The sequence below is a fragment of the Scyliorhinus canicula genome, chromosome 4, assembly GCF_902713615.1.
Source record: "Scyliorhinus canicula chromosome 4, sScyCan1.1, whole genome shotgun sequence".
NCBI lineage: Eukaryota > Metazoa > Chordata > Chondrichthyes > Carcharhiniformes > Scyliorhinidae > Scyliorhinus > Scyliorhinus canicula.
The window spans coordinates 18,149,587-18,167,331 of NC_052149.1; the positions used below are offsets into that span (position 1 = coordinate 18,149,587).

Below are 17,745 nucleotides of genomic sequence, written 5' to 3' on the forward strand. Positions count from 1 at the left end.
GGTTATATGATTCATCAATAAATATCTCTGAACTTGCTCAAAAGTTATGCTTTTTAATGGCTTGTCCTTTCCCCCCATTTCTCTTCCCCAGGTAATGCAGGACAAGATCATTTGTCTTCCTAAACGGAATTCACCCCACAGCCTGCGGCCTGTTCAAAATCAAACACGTGTCAACATTTCTTCCAGTCCGTTTGTAACACCAGCAGCATTGCCGTTGCCACGTCCATCCCCTCATCCCTCTGCTGAAATGAAAGGACTGAAAACAAATCTTGACCTTCAGCAGTACAGCTTTATAAACCAAATGTGCTACGAGCGAGCGCTACACTGGTATGCCAAGTATTTCCCCTATCTCGTCCTGATACACACGCTGGTCTTTATGCTGTGCAGCAACTTTTGGTTCAAATTCCCCGGGTCCAGCTCCAAAATCGAGCACTTCATCTCCATCCTGGGGAAGTGCTTTGACTCGCTGTGGACCACCCGCGCCCTGTCCGAGGTGTCCGGCGAAAATCCCCAGGAAAAGGACAGCAAGAGCAGCCAGAAGAACCACCAGGTCAAAGTGGCGCTGGGCCTGTCCAACTCGGAGGGCAACCTGGTGAAAACGCAGTCCTTGCGATCCATCCCCGAGAAGGTGGTGGTGGAGAAACCGCCAGTCAGTGCGCTGGACAAAAAGGAGGGTGAGCAGGCCAAAGCACTGTTTGAGAAAGTCAAAAAGTTCAGACTGCACGTCGAAGAAGGGGATCTTCTATATTCCATGTATGTGCGCCAGACCATCATCAAAGTCATCAAGTTCATTTTCATCATTGCATATAACAGCATCCTAGTCTCGAAGGTCAACTTCACTGTGGATTGTGAGGTCAACATTCAGGAGATGACAGGCTACTGTAAGTTTTCCTGCAATCACACCATGGCGCACCTCTTCTCCAAGCTGTCCATTTGCTACCTGTGTTTTGTCAGTGTCTACGGCCTCACCTGCCTCTACACTCTCTACTGGCTGTTTTACCGCTCCCTTAAAGAATATTCCTTTGAGTATGTCCGGCTGGAGACTGGCATCGATGACATCCCCGACGTTAAAAATGACTTTGCCTTCATGCTGCACCTGATCGACCAGTATGACCCTTTGTACTCCAAGAGGTTCGCAGTGTTCCTGTCGGAGGTCAGCGAGAATAAGCTGAAGCAGTTGAACCTGAACAACGAGTGGACCCCAGACAAGCTGCGGCAGAGGCTGCAGACAAATGCCCAGAACCGGCTGGAGTTGCAGCTTTTCATGCTGTCGGGGCTGCCAGACACCGTGTTTGAGCTTACAGAGCTGCAGTCTCTGAAACTGGAGATCATCAACAATGTCACCATCCCGGCGACCATTGTGCAGCTCGTGGACCTCCAGGAGCTGTCCCTGTACCAGTGCTCGGTCAAGATCCACAGCGCTGCTCTGGCATTCCTCAAGGAAAACCTCAAGGTTTTACGGGTCAAGTTTGATGACATCCGGGAGCTTCCACAATGGCTGTACGGGCTGAAAAGTTTGGAAGAGTTGCATCTTCAGGGCTCTTTGAGTCCCGACCTCTCCAAGAACATCACACTGGAATCCTTGCGGGAACTCAAAAGCCTCAAGGTCCTTTACATTAAAAGTAACTTGACCAAAATCCCACCGCCAATCGTTGAGACCTCGAGTCACCTTCAGACGCTGTGCATTCAAAACGACGGCACCAAGTTGGTGATGCTCAATAGCTTGAAGAAAATGATCAATCTCACCGAGCTCGAGCTCATCCACTGCGACCTGGAGCGAATCCCCCACGCCGTCTTCAGCCTGATCAATCTTCAAGAGCTCGACTTGAAGGAGAACAACCTGAAATCTGTTGAGGAGATCATCAGCTTTCAACATTGCCGCAAGCTCACCTGCCTCAAGATGTGGCACAACAGTATAACCTACATCCCGGAACACATCAAGAAGCTGTCGAGCTTAGAACGCCTGTACTTTAACCATAACAAGATCGAGGTTCTGCCTTCGCACCTCTTCCTGTGCAACAAGCTGAGGTCCTTGGACCTGGGACACAATGACATCCGGTTCATTCCGCCCGAGATCGGCGTCCTCCAGAGCCTGCAGGACTTCACCATCACCAGCAACAAGGTGGAGAGCTTGCCGGATGAGCTGTACTTCTGCAAGAAGCTGAAGACGCTCAAGATTGGCAAGAACAATCTGTCGGTCCTGTCCCCAAAGATTGGAAATTTGGCGCATCTCACCGTGCTGGAACTAAGGGGGAACCATTTCGAGGGGCTGCCGGCAGAGCTGGGGGCTTGCCGAGCCCTGAAGCGAAGTGGCCTCCTTGTGGAGGACGCCTTGTTTGATGTGCTGCCTCCTGGTGTCAGGGAACAAATGAAAATGGAGTAGAGTGTGGTCAAAAGGGGCCAGTCCAAATTTCAGCCATAAACAGAGATGAGGAGGGATTTCTTCAGCCAGAGGGTGGTGAATCTGTGGACCTCTTTGCCGCAGAAGGCTGTGGAGGCCAAATCACTGAGCGTCTTGAAGACAGAGATAGATAGGTTCTTGTTTAATAAGGTGATCGGGGTTATAGGGAGAAGGCAGGAGAATGGGGACGTGAAACATACCAGCCATGATTGAATAGCGGAGCAGACCCGATGTGCCGAGTGGCCTAATTCTGCTTCTTTGTCTTATGATCTTACGGTCTAATATCACCACTTTTAAAAATCAAGTGACCCTTGATGGGTAAGTCTGTTGTGAGCTGGCTGTGGTTCCTTTTGCTTTTAAATTGTATAGCTCAAGAGTTACTGCCAACATTTTTACATTAATCTTGTATTTTATAATCCATCATGTTCGTTTTAGCTGCGCTGTACGAAGTAACTGATTGAATTAGTGACGATTGAGTCATTAGCGTCTTGGCTCCAATGTCATCGACAAATTTCAAAGGAGCGAATTTTAGCGCGTTACAAAAATTCTGGATTAGTGTTGGAGAAAACCTATCAGAGCAGACCATTGCCTTCTTGCACTGAAAAAATGTTATCAGTGCACACGCGACAGGAACTTCTGTGCGTGAAGTTACGACCAGCCTTTTTAAAAAATATATAATATATATATATGTATAAAATCAGAACTCTGTCCTCTGTAAACGGGGGCCAGAGAAGATGGTGATTTTCTTTCCCAAATTTATTTATTTTAAGAAAAAAAAGTTTTAAATGTGCCTTTAGTAGGGTACCACTGCCCAGATCTGCTGCACATACTGGTATGACGTGCCACAGAACCACACAAAGGATATCACCAAACAATTTAAACACTCATTGCTGATCAGTTATTCAATGCACTGTACTGGCAGGGAAAATAGGATTTTTGCACTAAAACTAAAGGATTGTCAGAGAGTCACTGGGAGGCCATTTGGCCCATTGATTGCATGGCCCTTCAGTGCTGGCTGAAGGGACGCTGGAGGGTTGGCGAGGGGTGGGGGTGGGGACCATTGTGCCTCGATGCTCCTTATTTAGAGCATACCTATATTCAGAGGCCGCAGTGGAACTCGTGCTGGGCATGTGGGTAGCTGGGAGCCGAGGTATGCTGGTACAAACCTTCCCGGTTTGAGCTGCATCTGTACAGTGTATAGGCAGTGGATCGCTGTGACCCCGCACGCGCACTACAGCGTAGCACTTCAATACAGGGATTATGATGTTGTAGAAGATGGGCGACTCAACTGCTGCTAAAGAGCTGTTGGTAAATAAAAGAATATTCATTATATTACGAGCAATGTTTTTTTAACAATTATATATAGGTTGGTAGAAGCAGTGCGATGTGGTCAAAAAGGTAATTGTGAAAAACAGTGACAGGAGATATAGGTTCATGGCCTCAAATGGTCCAAAGAAAGTTGTTTTGAAGCAGAATACTAAAAGAAATGCTACACACCTGTGTACATGTGTGCGTGTGCAGTCTATACACAATACAATTACTTATTGGGTGGGATTCAGCGGTCCCCCAGCTATGTGTTTCTCGGGGACAGCGGCGTTCGCTGTCGGCGGGATTCTCTCTTCCCGCTGTTTGTGAATGGGATTTCCCATTGAAGCCACCCCACGCCGCTGGGAAACCCGTGGACGGGAATGCGCTGCCGGCGGTAACAGAGAACCAGCCGCCAGTGAGCTGCAGGAGAATCCCGCCCATTTTATTTGTGGGAGAGGATAGCATAGAATGTAAGTTTAAAATGCAAGCTTGCCATTATATGTCCCGCCTTGCTGAGATTACTCGGTCTGAATCATAATGTGTGCCGGCAAACCAGAGTTACACTGTAGAACGCACAGCAGTCGGTCTTAAAGCGAAGAGATTACTCTGTGAGTATCTGCTTGCAGAATGTACAGAGTTTCACTCCGCCAGTCTAGATATACACATGCACTTGCTTGCGATAAAGCCTTACTTCGTGTTGACTATTTTCATTAATCACCTGTCTGTCAACCTTTTACCGTTATAGATTTGTATTCCCACATTTCAAGTGGGACGCAAATTCACACGTGAATTTTTTTTTAGCATGAGAAAGACTTTTGTTTCTGAGGCTGCCCAATTACAGACATGATGTGGAGATGCCGGCGTTGGACTGGGGTGGGCTCAGTAAGCAGTCTTACAACACCAGGTTAAAGTCCCAACAGGTTTGTTTCAAATCACTAGCTTTCGGAGCACTGCTCCTTCCTCAGGTGAGTACAGTTACAGACACTTCTCTTTAGAGCAAAAAGTACCTTTGGACCAGACCTGCAGTAGCAACTGGTTGAACTGCAGAGGGTGCTGATGGTTTCAGTCAGTGTGGGAGAGCCAAATTAGTGCCAAGCTATAATGTTGCATATGCGACGATGTGAAATGGAAATCAGTTAGCAGTAGCGTCACGACATTAGATGAGAACTGAGGATGTAGAATTTTATTCCCGTGTTTATCAGGGGGAATATTCCAGGGCCCTTTTGAACGTTTACTCCATCAATGTTCACTTGCTTCAGGAAATTAAACGTCGGAAAGATCATGTGGTAGTGTACATTGTCCCTGGTTTGTTGGATGGATTGGGTCAAAGGACCAGCCGTCCTTTAGCAAAACACCATTCCATACTTTATGTGACAGAAGATTGTACCGTTTATTTCATTTCATTTCATTTTCATATCATTTAACACTGAACAGTTTTATTCAAAATTCCTGTCTCGTGAACAAAACCATGTTCTTTAATTAAACAAAGATCTTGAAGGAGAAATGAACAGCGTCCAGAGGCTGCTTACCAATGCAGCTAAAAGTGGAGAGCTTTTCTTTCTCAGCTTGCAAACCGTGGAAAGTCCAAAAATACATTCCTTCATCTTTTCAGCTAGATTTGTCCGTATATTTAAGGTTCGAATTTAGAGCGAATTAGTATTACCTGTGCCAGAATTAGTGTATAACAGGGTACACCCAATAGAAGAGAATGATCCCAGGGTCAAATCTTTATTCCCAACAATGCCAAGAATCTATCGGACCAATATTGTACAGCCTTAATTGTCAAATGCCCTGTCCTTCAATTTTAGACTCCTCACCCCACCACCACCATACACCATTCATTGAGCAAGAAGCAAACAGTCTGTGACCGATCTTCATCACCAGCTCCTTGGAGATGTTTAAGAACAATTTGATGTTACATTCCGCCCCCTGCCTTGTCCGCCCCCTGCTGCATCCGTGCATGGGAAACTTCTTCTGTTTGACATCTCTACCCTTTGAGAACTTAGTGAAAGAAAGTCTTGCATTTGTGGTCATCCAAAACTCTCCTCCCTGTGCACTTACTCCCCATCAAGTCATTTAAATCTTTTTTTAAATCTGTATTAGTGTCACAATTAACACTACAATGAAGTTACTGTGAAAATCCCCATAGTCGCCACACTCCGGCGCCTGTTCGGGTACACGGAGGGAGAATTCAGAATGTCCAATTCACCTAACAAGCACGTCTTTCGGGACTTGTGGGAGGAAAGCAGAGCAGCCAGAGGAAACTCACGCAGCCAGGGGGAGAACGTACAGACTCCGCACAGACAGTGACCCAAGCGGGAGTCGAACATGGGACCCTGGTGCTGTGAAGCAACAGTGCTAACCACTGTGCTGCCCCACCTGCTCACCTGTCCCCTGCACACGCTTGTGTTATACTGGCTCCCAGTTAAGCGATCCTTGTTTTCAGGCCCCCCTAACTCGGTAATCTCCTCCAGCCCTTCGACCCTCTGAACATGTGCACTCGTGTACTTCTAGCCTCTTGGGAATTCCTGACTTTAATCTTTTCACCATCGGTGGCTGTGCCTTCAGCTGGCTCAGCCTTGAAAGCTGGATTATTTTTAAATCTCTCCGCCTCCCCACCTGCTTTTTCTCCTTTAAAATGCTCCTTAAGTCCACCTATTTGGGTCATCTGCCCTCACCTGGCTCAGTCTTACAGTTTACTTTACTCCTGTCCATTAATTTAATAATCTTTATGGTCACAAGTAGGCTTACATCAACCCTGAATTGAAAAGCCCCTAGTCGCCACACTCTGGAGCCTGTTCAAGTTCACAGAGGGAGAATTCAGAATGTCCAAATTACCTAACAGCACGTCATTTGGGACTTGTGGGAGGAAACGGGAGCATCCGGAGGAAACTCACGCAGACACAGGGAGAACGTGCAGACTGCACACAGACAGTGACCCAAGCCAGGAATCGAACCTGGGACTGTAAAGTAACAGTGCTAACCACTGTGCTGCCGTGCCGCCCACCATTATCTCCCTGCCCTGCGGGTATTGTGGCTGTGACAGAGGGAAACGTCAGGCGGCCTACTCTCCTTGGAATGTTTTATTATGTTAAAGGTGCTATACGAATACAAATAGTTGTTGTTGTATTTATATAGCACCTTTCATGACCTTAGAACATTCCAAAGCACTTTACAATCAATTAAAGATTGCGTAAATAGCAAAGTGTTACTGACTAGATGATCAGAAACCCGCTGACTAGAGAATTACAGCTGTGGCCTTTTCCACTTGTGCTGTAGAAGCATTGGCACAGCAGTATATTTCAGCAACACGCCATCATGGCAAACCTCCCCTATGGTATTTAGGAGCATGAATGAAATGAAATGAAAATCGTTTATTGTCACAAGTAGGCTTCAAACCAAGTTACTGTGAAAAGCCCCTAGTCACCACATTCCGGCGCCTGTTCGGAATTGAACTGTGCTGCTGGCCTGCCTTGGTCTGCTTTAAAAACCAGTTCTTTAGCCCTGTGCTAAACCAGCCCCTTTATGAAAATCGCTTATTGTCACAAGTAGGCTTCAATGAAGTTACTGTGAAAAGCCCCTAGTCGCCACATTCCGGCGCCTGTTCGGGGAGGCTGGTACGGGAATTGGACCGTGTCGCTGGCCTGCTTTAAAAGACAGTGATTTAGCCCTGTGTGCAACATCATTCTGCAGATACTTCATCACACCTTTCCCAAAGCGCAATCTTTAACCTTTTCCCACCCTATCAAGATGAGATTTTCCTTCCAAAGACCTGTGGCAGCCGACATGGCAGATATTGTAGATCTCTGTCTTTGGCTTTTCCCCCAGAAAGGAGAGTTAGGAGCCACGATAGAATCAAAGCGACAGTAAATCCGAAACTTTCTGACCACACTGATTAGTTGGGAGATTAAAGTCTATGAAGTTACCGTTCTGTGTTATGAGCATAGAAGCTTTTAGTATAAAATTTCTTTATGAATATTGCTGAAAAGAGTGACATGTTACTGAAACTTTTCACTTTGGGCTCACCAGGACAAGCAATAGAATTCCAAATTTCGGACGATGACCTTCACTTTATATAAGGGACAGAAAGGCGAGGGGAAAAGGAGAAAAGGGGATCCAGTATAAACTATTGTGATCATTGCAGCATGTCTCTTTTTAGTAACGTTTAAAACTTCTTTTATCCATTTGAAATGGATTTTTTGCCTCTGTTACAGCGGCATTTCAGAGAAACACCACACGAGTGTCTTCGATGTTCAAAATTGTGGCGTGGCCAAATTAATCTTGCTTCCTGTAGCAAATACGAACATCGCACAGAACTATGGTTGTGTTTTTTTTTAATTCTTTCACGGGATGTGGGCATACTGGCAAGTCCAGAATTTGTTGCCCATCCATAAATACCCTTAAACTGGGCCATTGCTGAGGGTAGGTAAGAGTCAACCGCATTGCTGAGGACCTGGAGTCACATGTAGGCCAGACCGGGTAAGGATGGCAGATTCCCATCACTCAGTGAACCAGGTGGGGGTTTTTTTTTTAATGACAATTGATGATAGTTTCATGGTCACCGTGATTGAGATTGGCTTTCAGTTCAAGATTTTATTAATTGAATTCAAACTCCACCAGCTGCCATGGTGGGATTCGAACCCCTTTCCCCAGAGCATTAGCCTGGGCCTCTAGGTCACTAGCAACAACGACATTACCACCACCCGACCATCTCCTCCATTCCTGAGGCAGGAATCATAGAACCATACAGCGAGGAAGGGACTATTTGACCCATAATGATATGCCGACTCATTGAAAGACCCGTTCCATTCGTCCCACTCCGTTAATCTTCCCCTCAGTCCTGCGGTGTTATTCCTTCTTCTCGTTTCCAATTCCCTTTGGAAAGCTCCTATTCAAGCAACATCCATCACTCCTTCCGGGGGAGGGGGGGGGGGGGGGGGGGCACAGCTCGCCCCATAAGAGAAAACATTCTCCTTACCTCCCTTATTAGCTCTTTTGCCTTTTTGAAATAGACAGAGATAAGCTAATTATGATCTTGCTCCTTAGTAAAACACAACAGTCTTAATTAGGCCCAGAAATATGGGGCAGGATTCTCTGTCCCGCCAGCCGGCCAATGGGGTTTCCCCTTGTGGGCAGCCCCACGCCGTCGGGAAATCCCTGGGCATGGGCGCAACGGAGAAACCAGACCATGATTTTGGGATTGCCACATTCCATCGCTTTACCCCCTCTGGAGAATCTTGGAAGGGGGTGGGTTATTATTCCAGTTCTGTGGAAAGCTATTGAAATGGTGGCTGTTATTTTTTTTAAATGTTTGTGATTGGTCAGCAACAGCCTGAATAAAGAAAACATCTCCAATCACGTCAGAGTGAATTAGCTTGAACTGTACTGCTTGTTGTTAACCAGGCAAATACAGCATCAATGTTTGTGATGATATGCCGACTCATTGAAAGACCCGCTCCATTCGTCTCACTCCGTTAATCTTCCCCTCAGTCCTGCGGTCCTGGTTCACTAAGGGAAGGGAATCTGCCATCCTTGCCCGGTCTGGCCTACATGTGACTCCAGGTCCACAGCAATGGGGTTGACTCTTACCTACCCTCAGCAATGGCCCAGTTTAAGGGTATGATGTTAACTGTTTTGACAGTGTTAATTGAGGAAGGACTGGTGGTCTAAGGCACCTGGAAAACTTCTTATTTTAAGTCAGTTAGTGCCATAGGTTCTGGGCCAACAGCGCGGGTTCAATTCCTGTAGCGGCTGAGGTTATTCATGAAGGCCCCGCCTTCTCCACCTTACCCCTCGCCTGAGGTGTGGTGACCCTCAGGTTAAACCACCACAGTCAGCTCTACGCTCTCAAAGGGGAAAGCAGCCTATGGTCATCCGGGACTGTGGCGACTTTATGTTTTCCCTACCTTCACATCTGCAGTGGTTTTTGGGATGTAAGCATCACTGACAGAGCCAACATTTGTTACTAATTCATACTTACCCATGAGAAGGTGGCTCATCATCGAAGCCCATTCCCAGGATGGGATGCCAGGCAGTGAAGGGGGGGGGGCAGAAAACTGAATGCCATGGTAGCTGCACATGCACGCTGTCTCCCTGCCCCACCGGTATTGAACCTCTTGCAGGGGAAACATCTGGTGATCTACTCACCTCATGGGCCAATTAATGATCACTTTAGGGCCTCCTCCTGTGGCCGCTGGGATTTCTTGCCACAGGTGTCAGGTCTGTAGCATAGGGCTGCCTCCTGTTTGAGCACTTTGTACCCATTAAAGGCATTTTACATCCTCCCCCAAGATTTCTCCTCCCCGACCCCACTGGGAGCTTGGCCCTGAGTGAAGACCTGGACCCAGGTCTCATGGCTGTGTGTAAGTTGGAGGAACATTTGGGAGTTCTGCTCTTTCCACATGCCTGTGTCTCTTGTCCTTCCAGGTACTAGAGGCTGCGGATTTGGCAGGTTCTGTCGCCAACATGTTGGATGAGTTAGTACAGTGCTTCCTGTGGATATTACACACTGATGCACCACTCCAACCAATGCATCTAGAACAAGCAGACCAGCTCAGAATGAGGATCTATTGGTGTCAGATTCACTTTTATTTAAATTTTACCCAAACATTCCCTGTCGAGCTCTTGGCCAGTTCTGCCGAGAGAAGTTTTTGGCTGCTTTCTGCACTTTATCACTGACACTGCCTTTTCCTTGAGCTCTGAACGAAACGCACATCATCTTTTGTAATCAGATTTTTTTTTTAAACTTTGATAAGCTGGACAGGTTAAGATATCAAACCTGTTTGAAATCTTCCTTAAAACAAATAATATATTTTGAATACTTCAACCAAAGAGCATTAGGGCTGACTGACAGAACAGTCACATGTCGTTCAATGAGATATGTGAAGAGAATCATTCTGTGATAGGCTACCGTGTTTGTAAGACACACGTATGTGTGACATGTGTGGGCCAGTTGAGATTTCTTTCCTCCTGAAAAAAATGCCATTTGATAACTGCATCAAAATCGCCACTTTACTGGCGGAGGGAAAATTCATTCCTTAAGTATGTCTCACAATAAGTTGGGAATATCACGCTTAAAAGCCGGAATTCTTTTCAAAGGGCTTATCAATGATTGGAGTGAAGGAGAATGAGACTGCATAGACTAGAGGACAGATTGTCACTCCATTTTGCTTCCTAGGTAGCTGGGGACCTCCCACCCGACTTCCACCAAGTTTAATCATTTACAAAGCCAGACGGCTTTGCACCAATGCTATATCTGTCCTGTAAATGCACCCAAAGAAGCGTGCTTCCCTACCACATAGAGCAGGTTCAGCATTCCTGGTGAAAATGTTGACACGAGATCAACGCATGCTCTCTGAGTCACTCCTGCAATCTGAATTGGATTTAATACTAATTCAAACTGCAGGAGGGACTCCTTGTGTTCAAAGTATTATCACTCACTTATGCACCTACTCATTAAGCAAAAAAAAACAGTAATTACTTGTGGTTTCTTGGATTGTTAATAAAAGGCTAGGAGGGTTTGTGTACTTTTTTCTGTCTGTAAACCCAAATTATCCTCAACGAAGGAATTATTGCAATCCAAAGTCATTATTTTCTGTTTGTGTGCCATCTGAATGTCCACTACTGATTTTACAAGAAGGTTGCCTTTTTAGTTTTTTAGTGTCGATTTTTATCACACTGTACCTATTAGTATATTGTATTTTATTGACACAACAGTATGGCAAGGCTGAATGTGACAATTGTGAAACTTTGTACTCATAAATTATATTTCAAATAGAAGTATCGTAAATGATTATGTTTCCGCACAACATTAACAGTTCGAATTGTCTCCTGCTGTATCTACTCATGTATTCAAAACAGTATTAGGATAAATGCCGTATAATAGCCCATGTGTATGAAGGATGTGTTTGCTTATTTAATGTAGTTTTTAATTACCCTTTCGGACAGCCGTTTCTCAGAAGAATTCTGTGAAGTGTTCAGCTATCATGATGTTTTAAATTGAACCTTGTACAAGAATTTGCCAACCCAATGAGTGCTTATTCTGTCAGGAAATTTTACGTCACGTATCTCCTTGAGTTTTGAGAAACGGTCAGTCAAATTACTGCCGGTTTGGAGACTCAGAAAAGTAGCTACTGAAAGAAGCACAATAATGTTCTGCGAATTGCAATGGATCGGACGTAACTTGCTAATGACGCAAGTGACTGTTTAAAAACATATTGCAGGTGATTTATCCAGTACAGCTAATTGTACAGTTTGTTCAGTTATAAACGGTGCACACAAATCTTTCCTTTGCATTGGTGTTTGTTTTTTGTTTAAAGGAAAGTGTGCAAAATTCGGAAAGCGATAGGACGCCTAATGTGATGTCCGTGCACAAGGTGTGAATCTATCCTTATGTAATGCTGCAAAGAGTGTTTATCAGACAAATTAAGTCAACCTGTCCCTTCTGGTAGTTACTTCAATGAGAGCCGTAAACTGTTCTAATTTGTCAACCAAAAAAAATTCACACGTTAAAAGGAAATAAATCCAATAGCAAAAAGACTACAATTTGTTGAAATATTGCTGCCTGCTTCTTTATGGCTTTATCAGTCAAGCCTGTAGTGTTCAGCCTGATACAGAATGAATAACAGGTCACAGAGTGTTGAAGCACTGTTACATACTCACACCCAATTTACTTCAACATTAATCAATGAGGAAAATATACAAAAGCGTTTATTAACAGAATCACACAGTGCAGAAAGTTCCTTCCCCCATCGAGTCTGCACCAACGCGTGAAAAACACCTGGCCTACCTACCTACTCCCATTTACCAGCACTTGGCCCAAAGCCTTGAATGTTATGACATGCCAAGTATTCATCCAGGTACTTTTTAAAGGATGTGAGGCATCCCACCTCTACCACTCTTCCAAGCAGTGCATTCCAGACCGTCATCATCCTCTGGGCGAATACGTTTTCTTCGCATCCCCCCAAAACTTCCTGCCCCTCAACTTAAATTTGTGTCCCCTTGTGAGTGACCCTTCAACTAAGGTGAACAGCTGCTCCCTATCCACCCTGCCTATGCCCCTCATAATCTTGTACACCTCGATCAGGTCGCCCCCTCAGTCTTCTCTACTCCACGAAAACAGCCCAAGCCTATCCAACCTCTCTTCATAACTTAAACGTTCCATCCCAGGCAGCATCCTGGTGAATCTCCTCTCCACCCCCTCCAGTGCAATCACATCCTTTCTATCGTGACGACCAGAAATGCACACAGTACTCCAGCTGTGGGCTCACCAAAGTTCTATACAACTCCAACATCACCTCCCTGCTTTTGTAATCTATGCCTCGATTGATAAAGGCAAATGTCCCAAATGCCTTTTTCACCACCCTATTAACCTACCCTTCTGCCTTCAGAGACCTATGGACACACGCCATGATCTCTTTGTTAGTGCTATGCTGTTGATTGAATACTTCCTTGTCAGGTGACTCTTTCCAAAGTGTATCTGTGGTGAACGTATTGCATTAACCATTCACCATGTATGTAACTGTACCATGCTGTTGCCCATGAGGGCTCCACCTATGGACCATTGTAAGGTATTACCTGTGATGTATCATGTTGGTGCCTTTGTGGGCTCTGCACCTGGCTCCTCCCCTTGAGGGAAGGTAGAAAGAGCAGTAGCCCTGTAGGCGGCTCTCAGTGGCAGAGCAGTCGCAGGCAGGCACTGTTCTAGTCAATTAAAGCCACAGTTTACTTCAACTCCTTGTTTCGCGTGAATTGATGGTCGCATCAGTATCACCTCACACTTTTCTGGGTTTAATTCCATCTGCCACTTGCCATTTTGACCATCCTGTCCATATCTTCCTGTAACACAAGACACTCAGATATTTATTCAGGTCACTGCTGTCCAACGGCTTAATAAGGATGTGCGCACTGTGAAGTTATATTTACACTAACCTTTGCATTAAACTTGCTTGCAAATCATATCTGGATGGATGAGTTTGGGATGAAATGTCCATAGCATCTGAGTCATATGTCATATGGTTCCTGTGACAGCTCTTCAAAAGTATCATCTACTTAGTTCCATTCCTCCTTTTCCTATAACAGTGCAATCATTACTTTCCAGATATTTTTTCAAGTCCCTGCTAAAGACTGTTAAGACTCTGCTTCTAGCCTGGGGTCTGGTCGAGCATTCTGTGCCCTCGTTCCCTTGGAGTACATTTGATGTAGGCTATTGATTTTTAATTCACTTTGTTCTAGCCCGTCCTCTTTAACCTGCAAATAGGGAGGAACAATGGTCATTGCATATACTCCATGAATGGTTGTGAGAAAGCTGGTGATGAAACTTAAAGATAATCGGGAATCTTAAGACTCTCAAAAGTGGAGCCTTTGCAAGCTTTAGTAATACTAATCATAACTGCCAGAAACAAACCTGTCGTACTGGGTGTCAGAGGGAGTTTTGTTTAAAGGTGGCATTATTGGGTAAAAGTTAACTGAGCTATTTTAACTGCAAGTTAGGTGCTGCCTCGCACCTAGACATAAACAGTTAAAACTCCCTGCATTCCACAAGCCAAATAAAGGGGCCGGTCTATACTTGCGTGAAGCTCATTGTCACGGCCTATGATAATCTCCGTTTACAGTTAAAGTAACTAAACCACCGTGCCTTAGTAACAATGTCCTCTGTCCAACCATCTTCAGCTCTTTCATCAGTGACCTTTCCACCATCATAAGGTCAGAAGTGGGGATGTTCACTGATGACTGCTCAGTGCTCGTTCAGTTGCGCTCGTAGCTCCTCAGATAACGTCCTTGCCCACATTCAGCAAGAATGGATCACATTCAGACTTGGGTTGATAAGAGGCGAGTAAGGTTTTGCACCAAACAAGTGACAGTCTCCAGCAAAAGAAAACCTAACCATCTCTCCTTGACATTTAACTGCATTGCTATCACCGAATTCCCCACCATCAACATCCTGGCGGGTAACCATTGACCAGAAACTGAACTGGACCAACCATATAAATACTGTGGCTGAGAATGTTTTGCCGAGTAACTCACTTCCTGACTCCCCAAAACCCTGCCCACTAACCGTAAGGCAATAGTCGGGAGTGTGTTGGAATAATCTCCACTTGCCTGGAGCACAGCTCCAACAACACTCAAACTCAACACCATCCAGGAAAGAGAAACTCCATTGAGGAGCATCCCTTCCGCATGAGTCACTTTCTCCATGACTAACGCACGGTGGCAGCACTGTGCACCATCTACAAGTTGCATTGCAGCAACTCACCAAGGTTCCTTTCACCTGGAAGGTCAAGAGAAGCAGATGCATGGGAACAAAGCTTTCCTTGTCTTGGAACTGTATCGCCGTTCCTTCACTGTCACTGGGTGAAAATCTCGTACTCCTTTCCTGACAGCACAGTGGGTGCACCTACACCACATGCCCTGCAGCGGCTCAAGAAGGCAGCCCCCCACCACCTTCCCAGGGGAGCACCAGTTACAGAGTAAATTCACCCAGAGGTCTCCTGCATTACCTGAGTGGTAGTCATCCATTCCCTCTTTGCCAGAATGCCCTGAAATTGCAGAGTGACCACCTCTGGAAACATGCTGTCCAGGTTTACCTAGAGATGGTGAAGGAGGAGGTTGCAACATGAGTAGGACTATGACAGGTGTTGCTTGACTAGTCTATGGGACTAATTTTGGCACAAATCCCCAGATGTTAGCAAGGAAGACTTTGAAGGGTTCACTAAGCTGGGGGATGTCTTTATCAAATCCAATGCCCTAGAAAGGTGTTGGCAGCTCTACCCAGTTTTAGTTTTATTCTAAAGTCTTTCGAGGTCATTTCAGAGGGCAGTTAAGAGTCAGCCTTTCTGTGGGTCTGGAGTCATGTATATTCTGGACTGGGTGGGGAATTTCCTTCTTTAAAGGCTATTAGTAAACCAGATGGGTTACAGAAATATGGTAGTTTCATAGGCCCATAATTTCCAGTCCAACGTGGGGGATGTGGCCAGCTAGCCAAAGATCCACTGATTTACGGTGGGACTGGGTAACCCCACTAGCTGGTGGCCCCTGGAAATCTCACCAATCGTCACAATTACTGATACTGAGTGTCAATTCCAAATGTAATTAATTATTCAAATTTAAATTCCCTAAGTGCCATGGCGGGATTTGATCTCTTGTCTCCAGAGATTTAGTCAGGTCTCACTGGTCCAGTAGCATAGGCAGCAGGCTACCCTTCTCACATTCAGCCACAACTATTTGGGGGCTAGCTAAGACCCAGCCAGCCGAGAGATTCCATTCCCCCCCCCCTCCATATTCAGACTCCTTGGATGGAATACATTGAGGCGACAGTGGCCCGTCACCAGGCTGACAAGGTGGGCATGGGCCGTGGTGGGAGACCATCTCAGCAGGACTAGGAAGCCCAGCCCTGAATTAACATCACGCTGGCTGTCAGTTAGGTCGTGACTTCTGGCCACATCTTGGAGGAAGTCCCCCTTCCCAGGGTTACCAGCCAGTGAGATGGTTGGCAGCTCTCCAGTCCCAGGAGCGCCACAGTGGGTGGAGGCCTCTGCCGGGACTGCTTCGAGTTCCTATCGACGAGTGTTGTTGGAGGCCGAGGCGTAAGCAGAGCAGTTTCACCAGGCAAGCACCAGCAAGGGGTGCGGGATGGGGAGGGGGGGAGATGCCCACGATAGGTTAGTTGGCTGCGTGGGAAACAAGTGCGAGCTGCTGTCAACATTATGCGGACAGGAGAACAACACCCTCCCGCCAACCGGCCCCATGCCAGGCTGCCAGCACCCCCCCCCCCGCCCCCCCGCCACTGGTAAAATACAGTTTGAGATGGGCAGGTGACAGGCACTGTGCCACCCGCCATGCCACCCAAATCTACGCATGCCCCACCTATTTCCCCACTCCTGGCGGTGGAGGGGGCACAAATTTTGGCCCTTGATGCTACACTATCAAATGCCATCTCACTCTCATCTCAAATTCCCTCAATATAATTGTAGTGAATGTAATATATGAATGTATATATACTAATTCACAATGTTATTGTAAGCGCAGTGGCGCCATCCCACCACTAGGGGGAGTAGCGCTGGGAGCACTTAGGAACTTGTACTGGGCTCCACCCTTGGTTCCGCCCATGACTCCTCCCCTAGTGCAGCTGTATAAGTATCCGTGTCCAGAGTCAGCCTGGGTCACTACGAGTTCATCGACAGGTAACAGGCTGGCTCTGAAGTAAGTCGATTAAAGCGTAGATTCACATCAGAAACACGTGTCTGGTGAATTGATGGTCCCATCAATAATTCACCCCAATGTTTTTAAAATCAGGAGCAGGCTATTTGGGCCGTCAAGCCTGCTCTGCCATTCAAACAGATTGTGGTTGATCATCCACTTCTTCGCCATTTTTTCCCACTATCCCATTCCACTTGATACCATTAGTCTCCAGAAATTTATTGATTTCTGTCTTGAACGTGCTCAGTGACTGAGCTTCCACAGCCCTCTGGAGAATTCCAAAGATTCACCTCTTCTGGGTGAAGAAATTCCTCCTCATCTCAATTTGAAATGGCCTGCCCCATATTCTGAGATTATGTCCCCTGGTTCTGGACTCACCAGCCAGGGGGACTACCCTATCCACATCCACCCTATCACACCCTGCAAGGATTTGGTCAGCTTCAATGAGATCACATCGCATTCTATGAAATTCTAGAGAATTCGGGTCCAGTCTACTCAATCTCTTCTCATAAAACAGTCCTGCCATCCCAGGGGTTAGACTGGCCGGATCTTCACTGCACTCCTTTCTGTGACAAGTATATCCTTCCTTAGATGAGGAGAGCAAAACTGTGCACTATACTCCAGATGCGGTCTCACTAAGGCTCTATGGAATTGCGGCAAGACATCTTCACTCCTGTGCTCAAATCCTCTTGCGATGAAGGCAAAGGTAACATGCACCTTCTTAATTGCTTGCTGCACCTGCCTGCTAGCTTTCAGAGACTCATGGACAAGGACACCCTTTGGACACCAACATTTCCCAGCCTCTCCGCAATGAAGGAATATTCTGCCTCTCATGTTTC

General features: G+C 46.1%; 1 protein-coding gene across 3 annotated transcripts in view; it reads left to right on the forward strand.

Annotated features, from left to right (window-relative positions):
* The window catches only part of lrrc8c (leucine rich repeat containing 8 VRAC subunit C), a 52,804-nt gene extending 50,265 nt beyond the window's left edge, over positions 1 to 2,539 (forward strand). For all 3 annotated transcript variants that reach the window (XM_038793784.1, XM_038793785.1, XM_038793786.1), the window contains one exon: positions 92 to 2,539. In XM_038793784.1, coding sequence (XP_038649712.1) covers positions 92 to 2,383 — 2,292 coding nt within the window. In that variant the 3' untranslated portion in view covers positions 2,384 to 2,539. The remainder of the gene's footprint in view (positions 1 to 91) is intronic.
* The last annotated feature ends 15,206 nt before the right edge of the window (positions 2,540 to 17,745 follow it).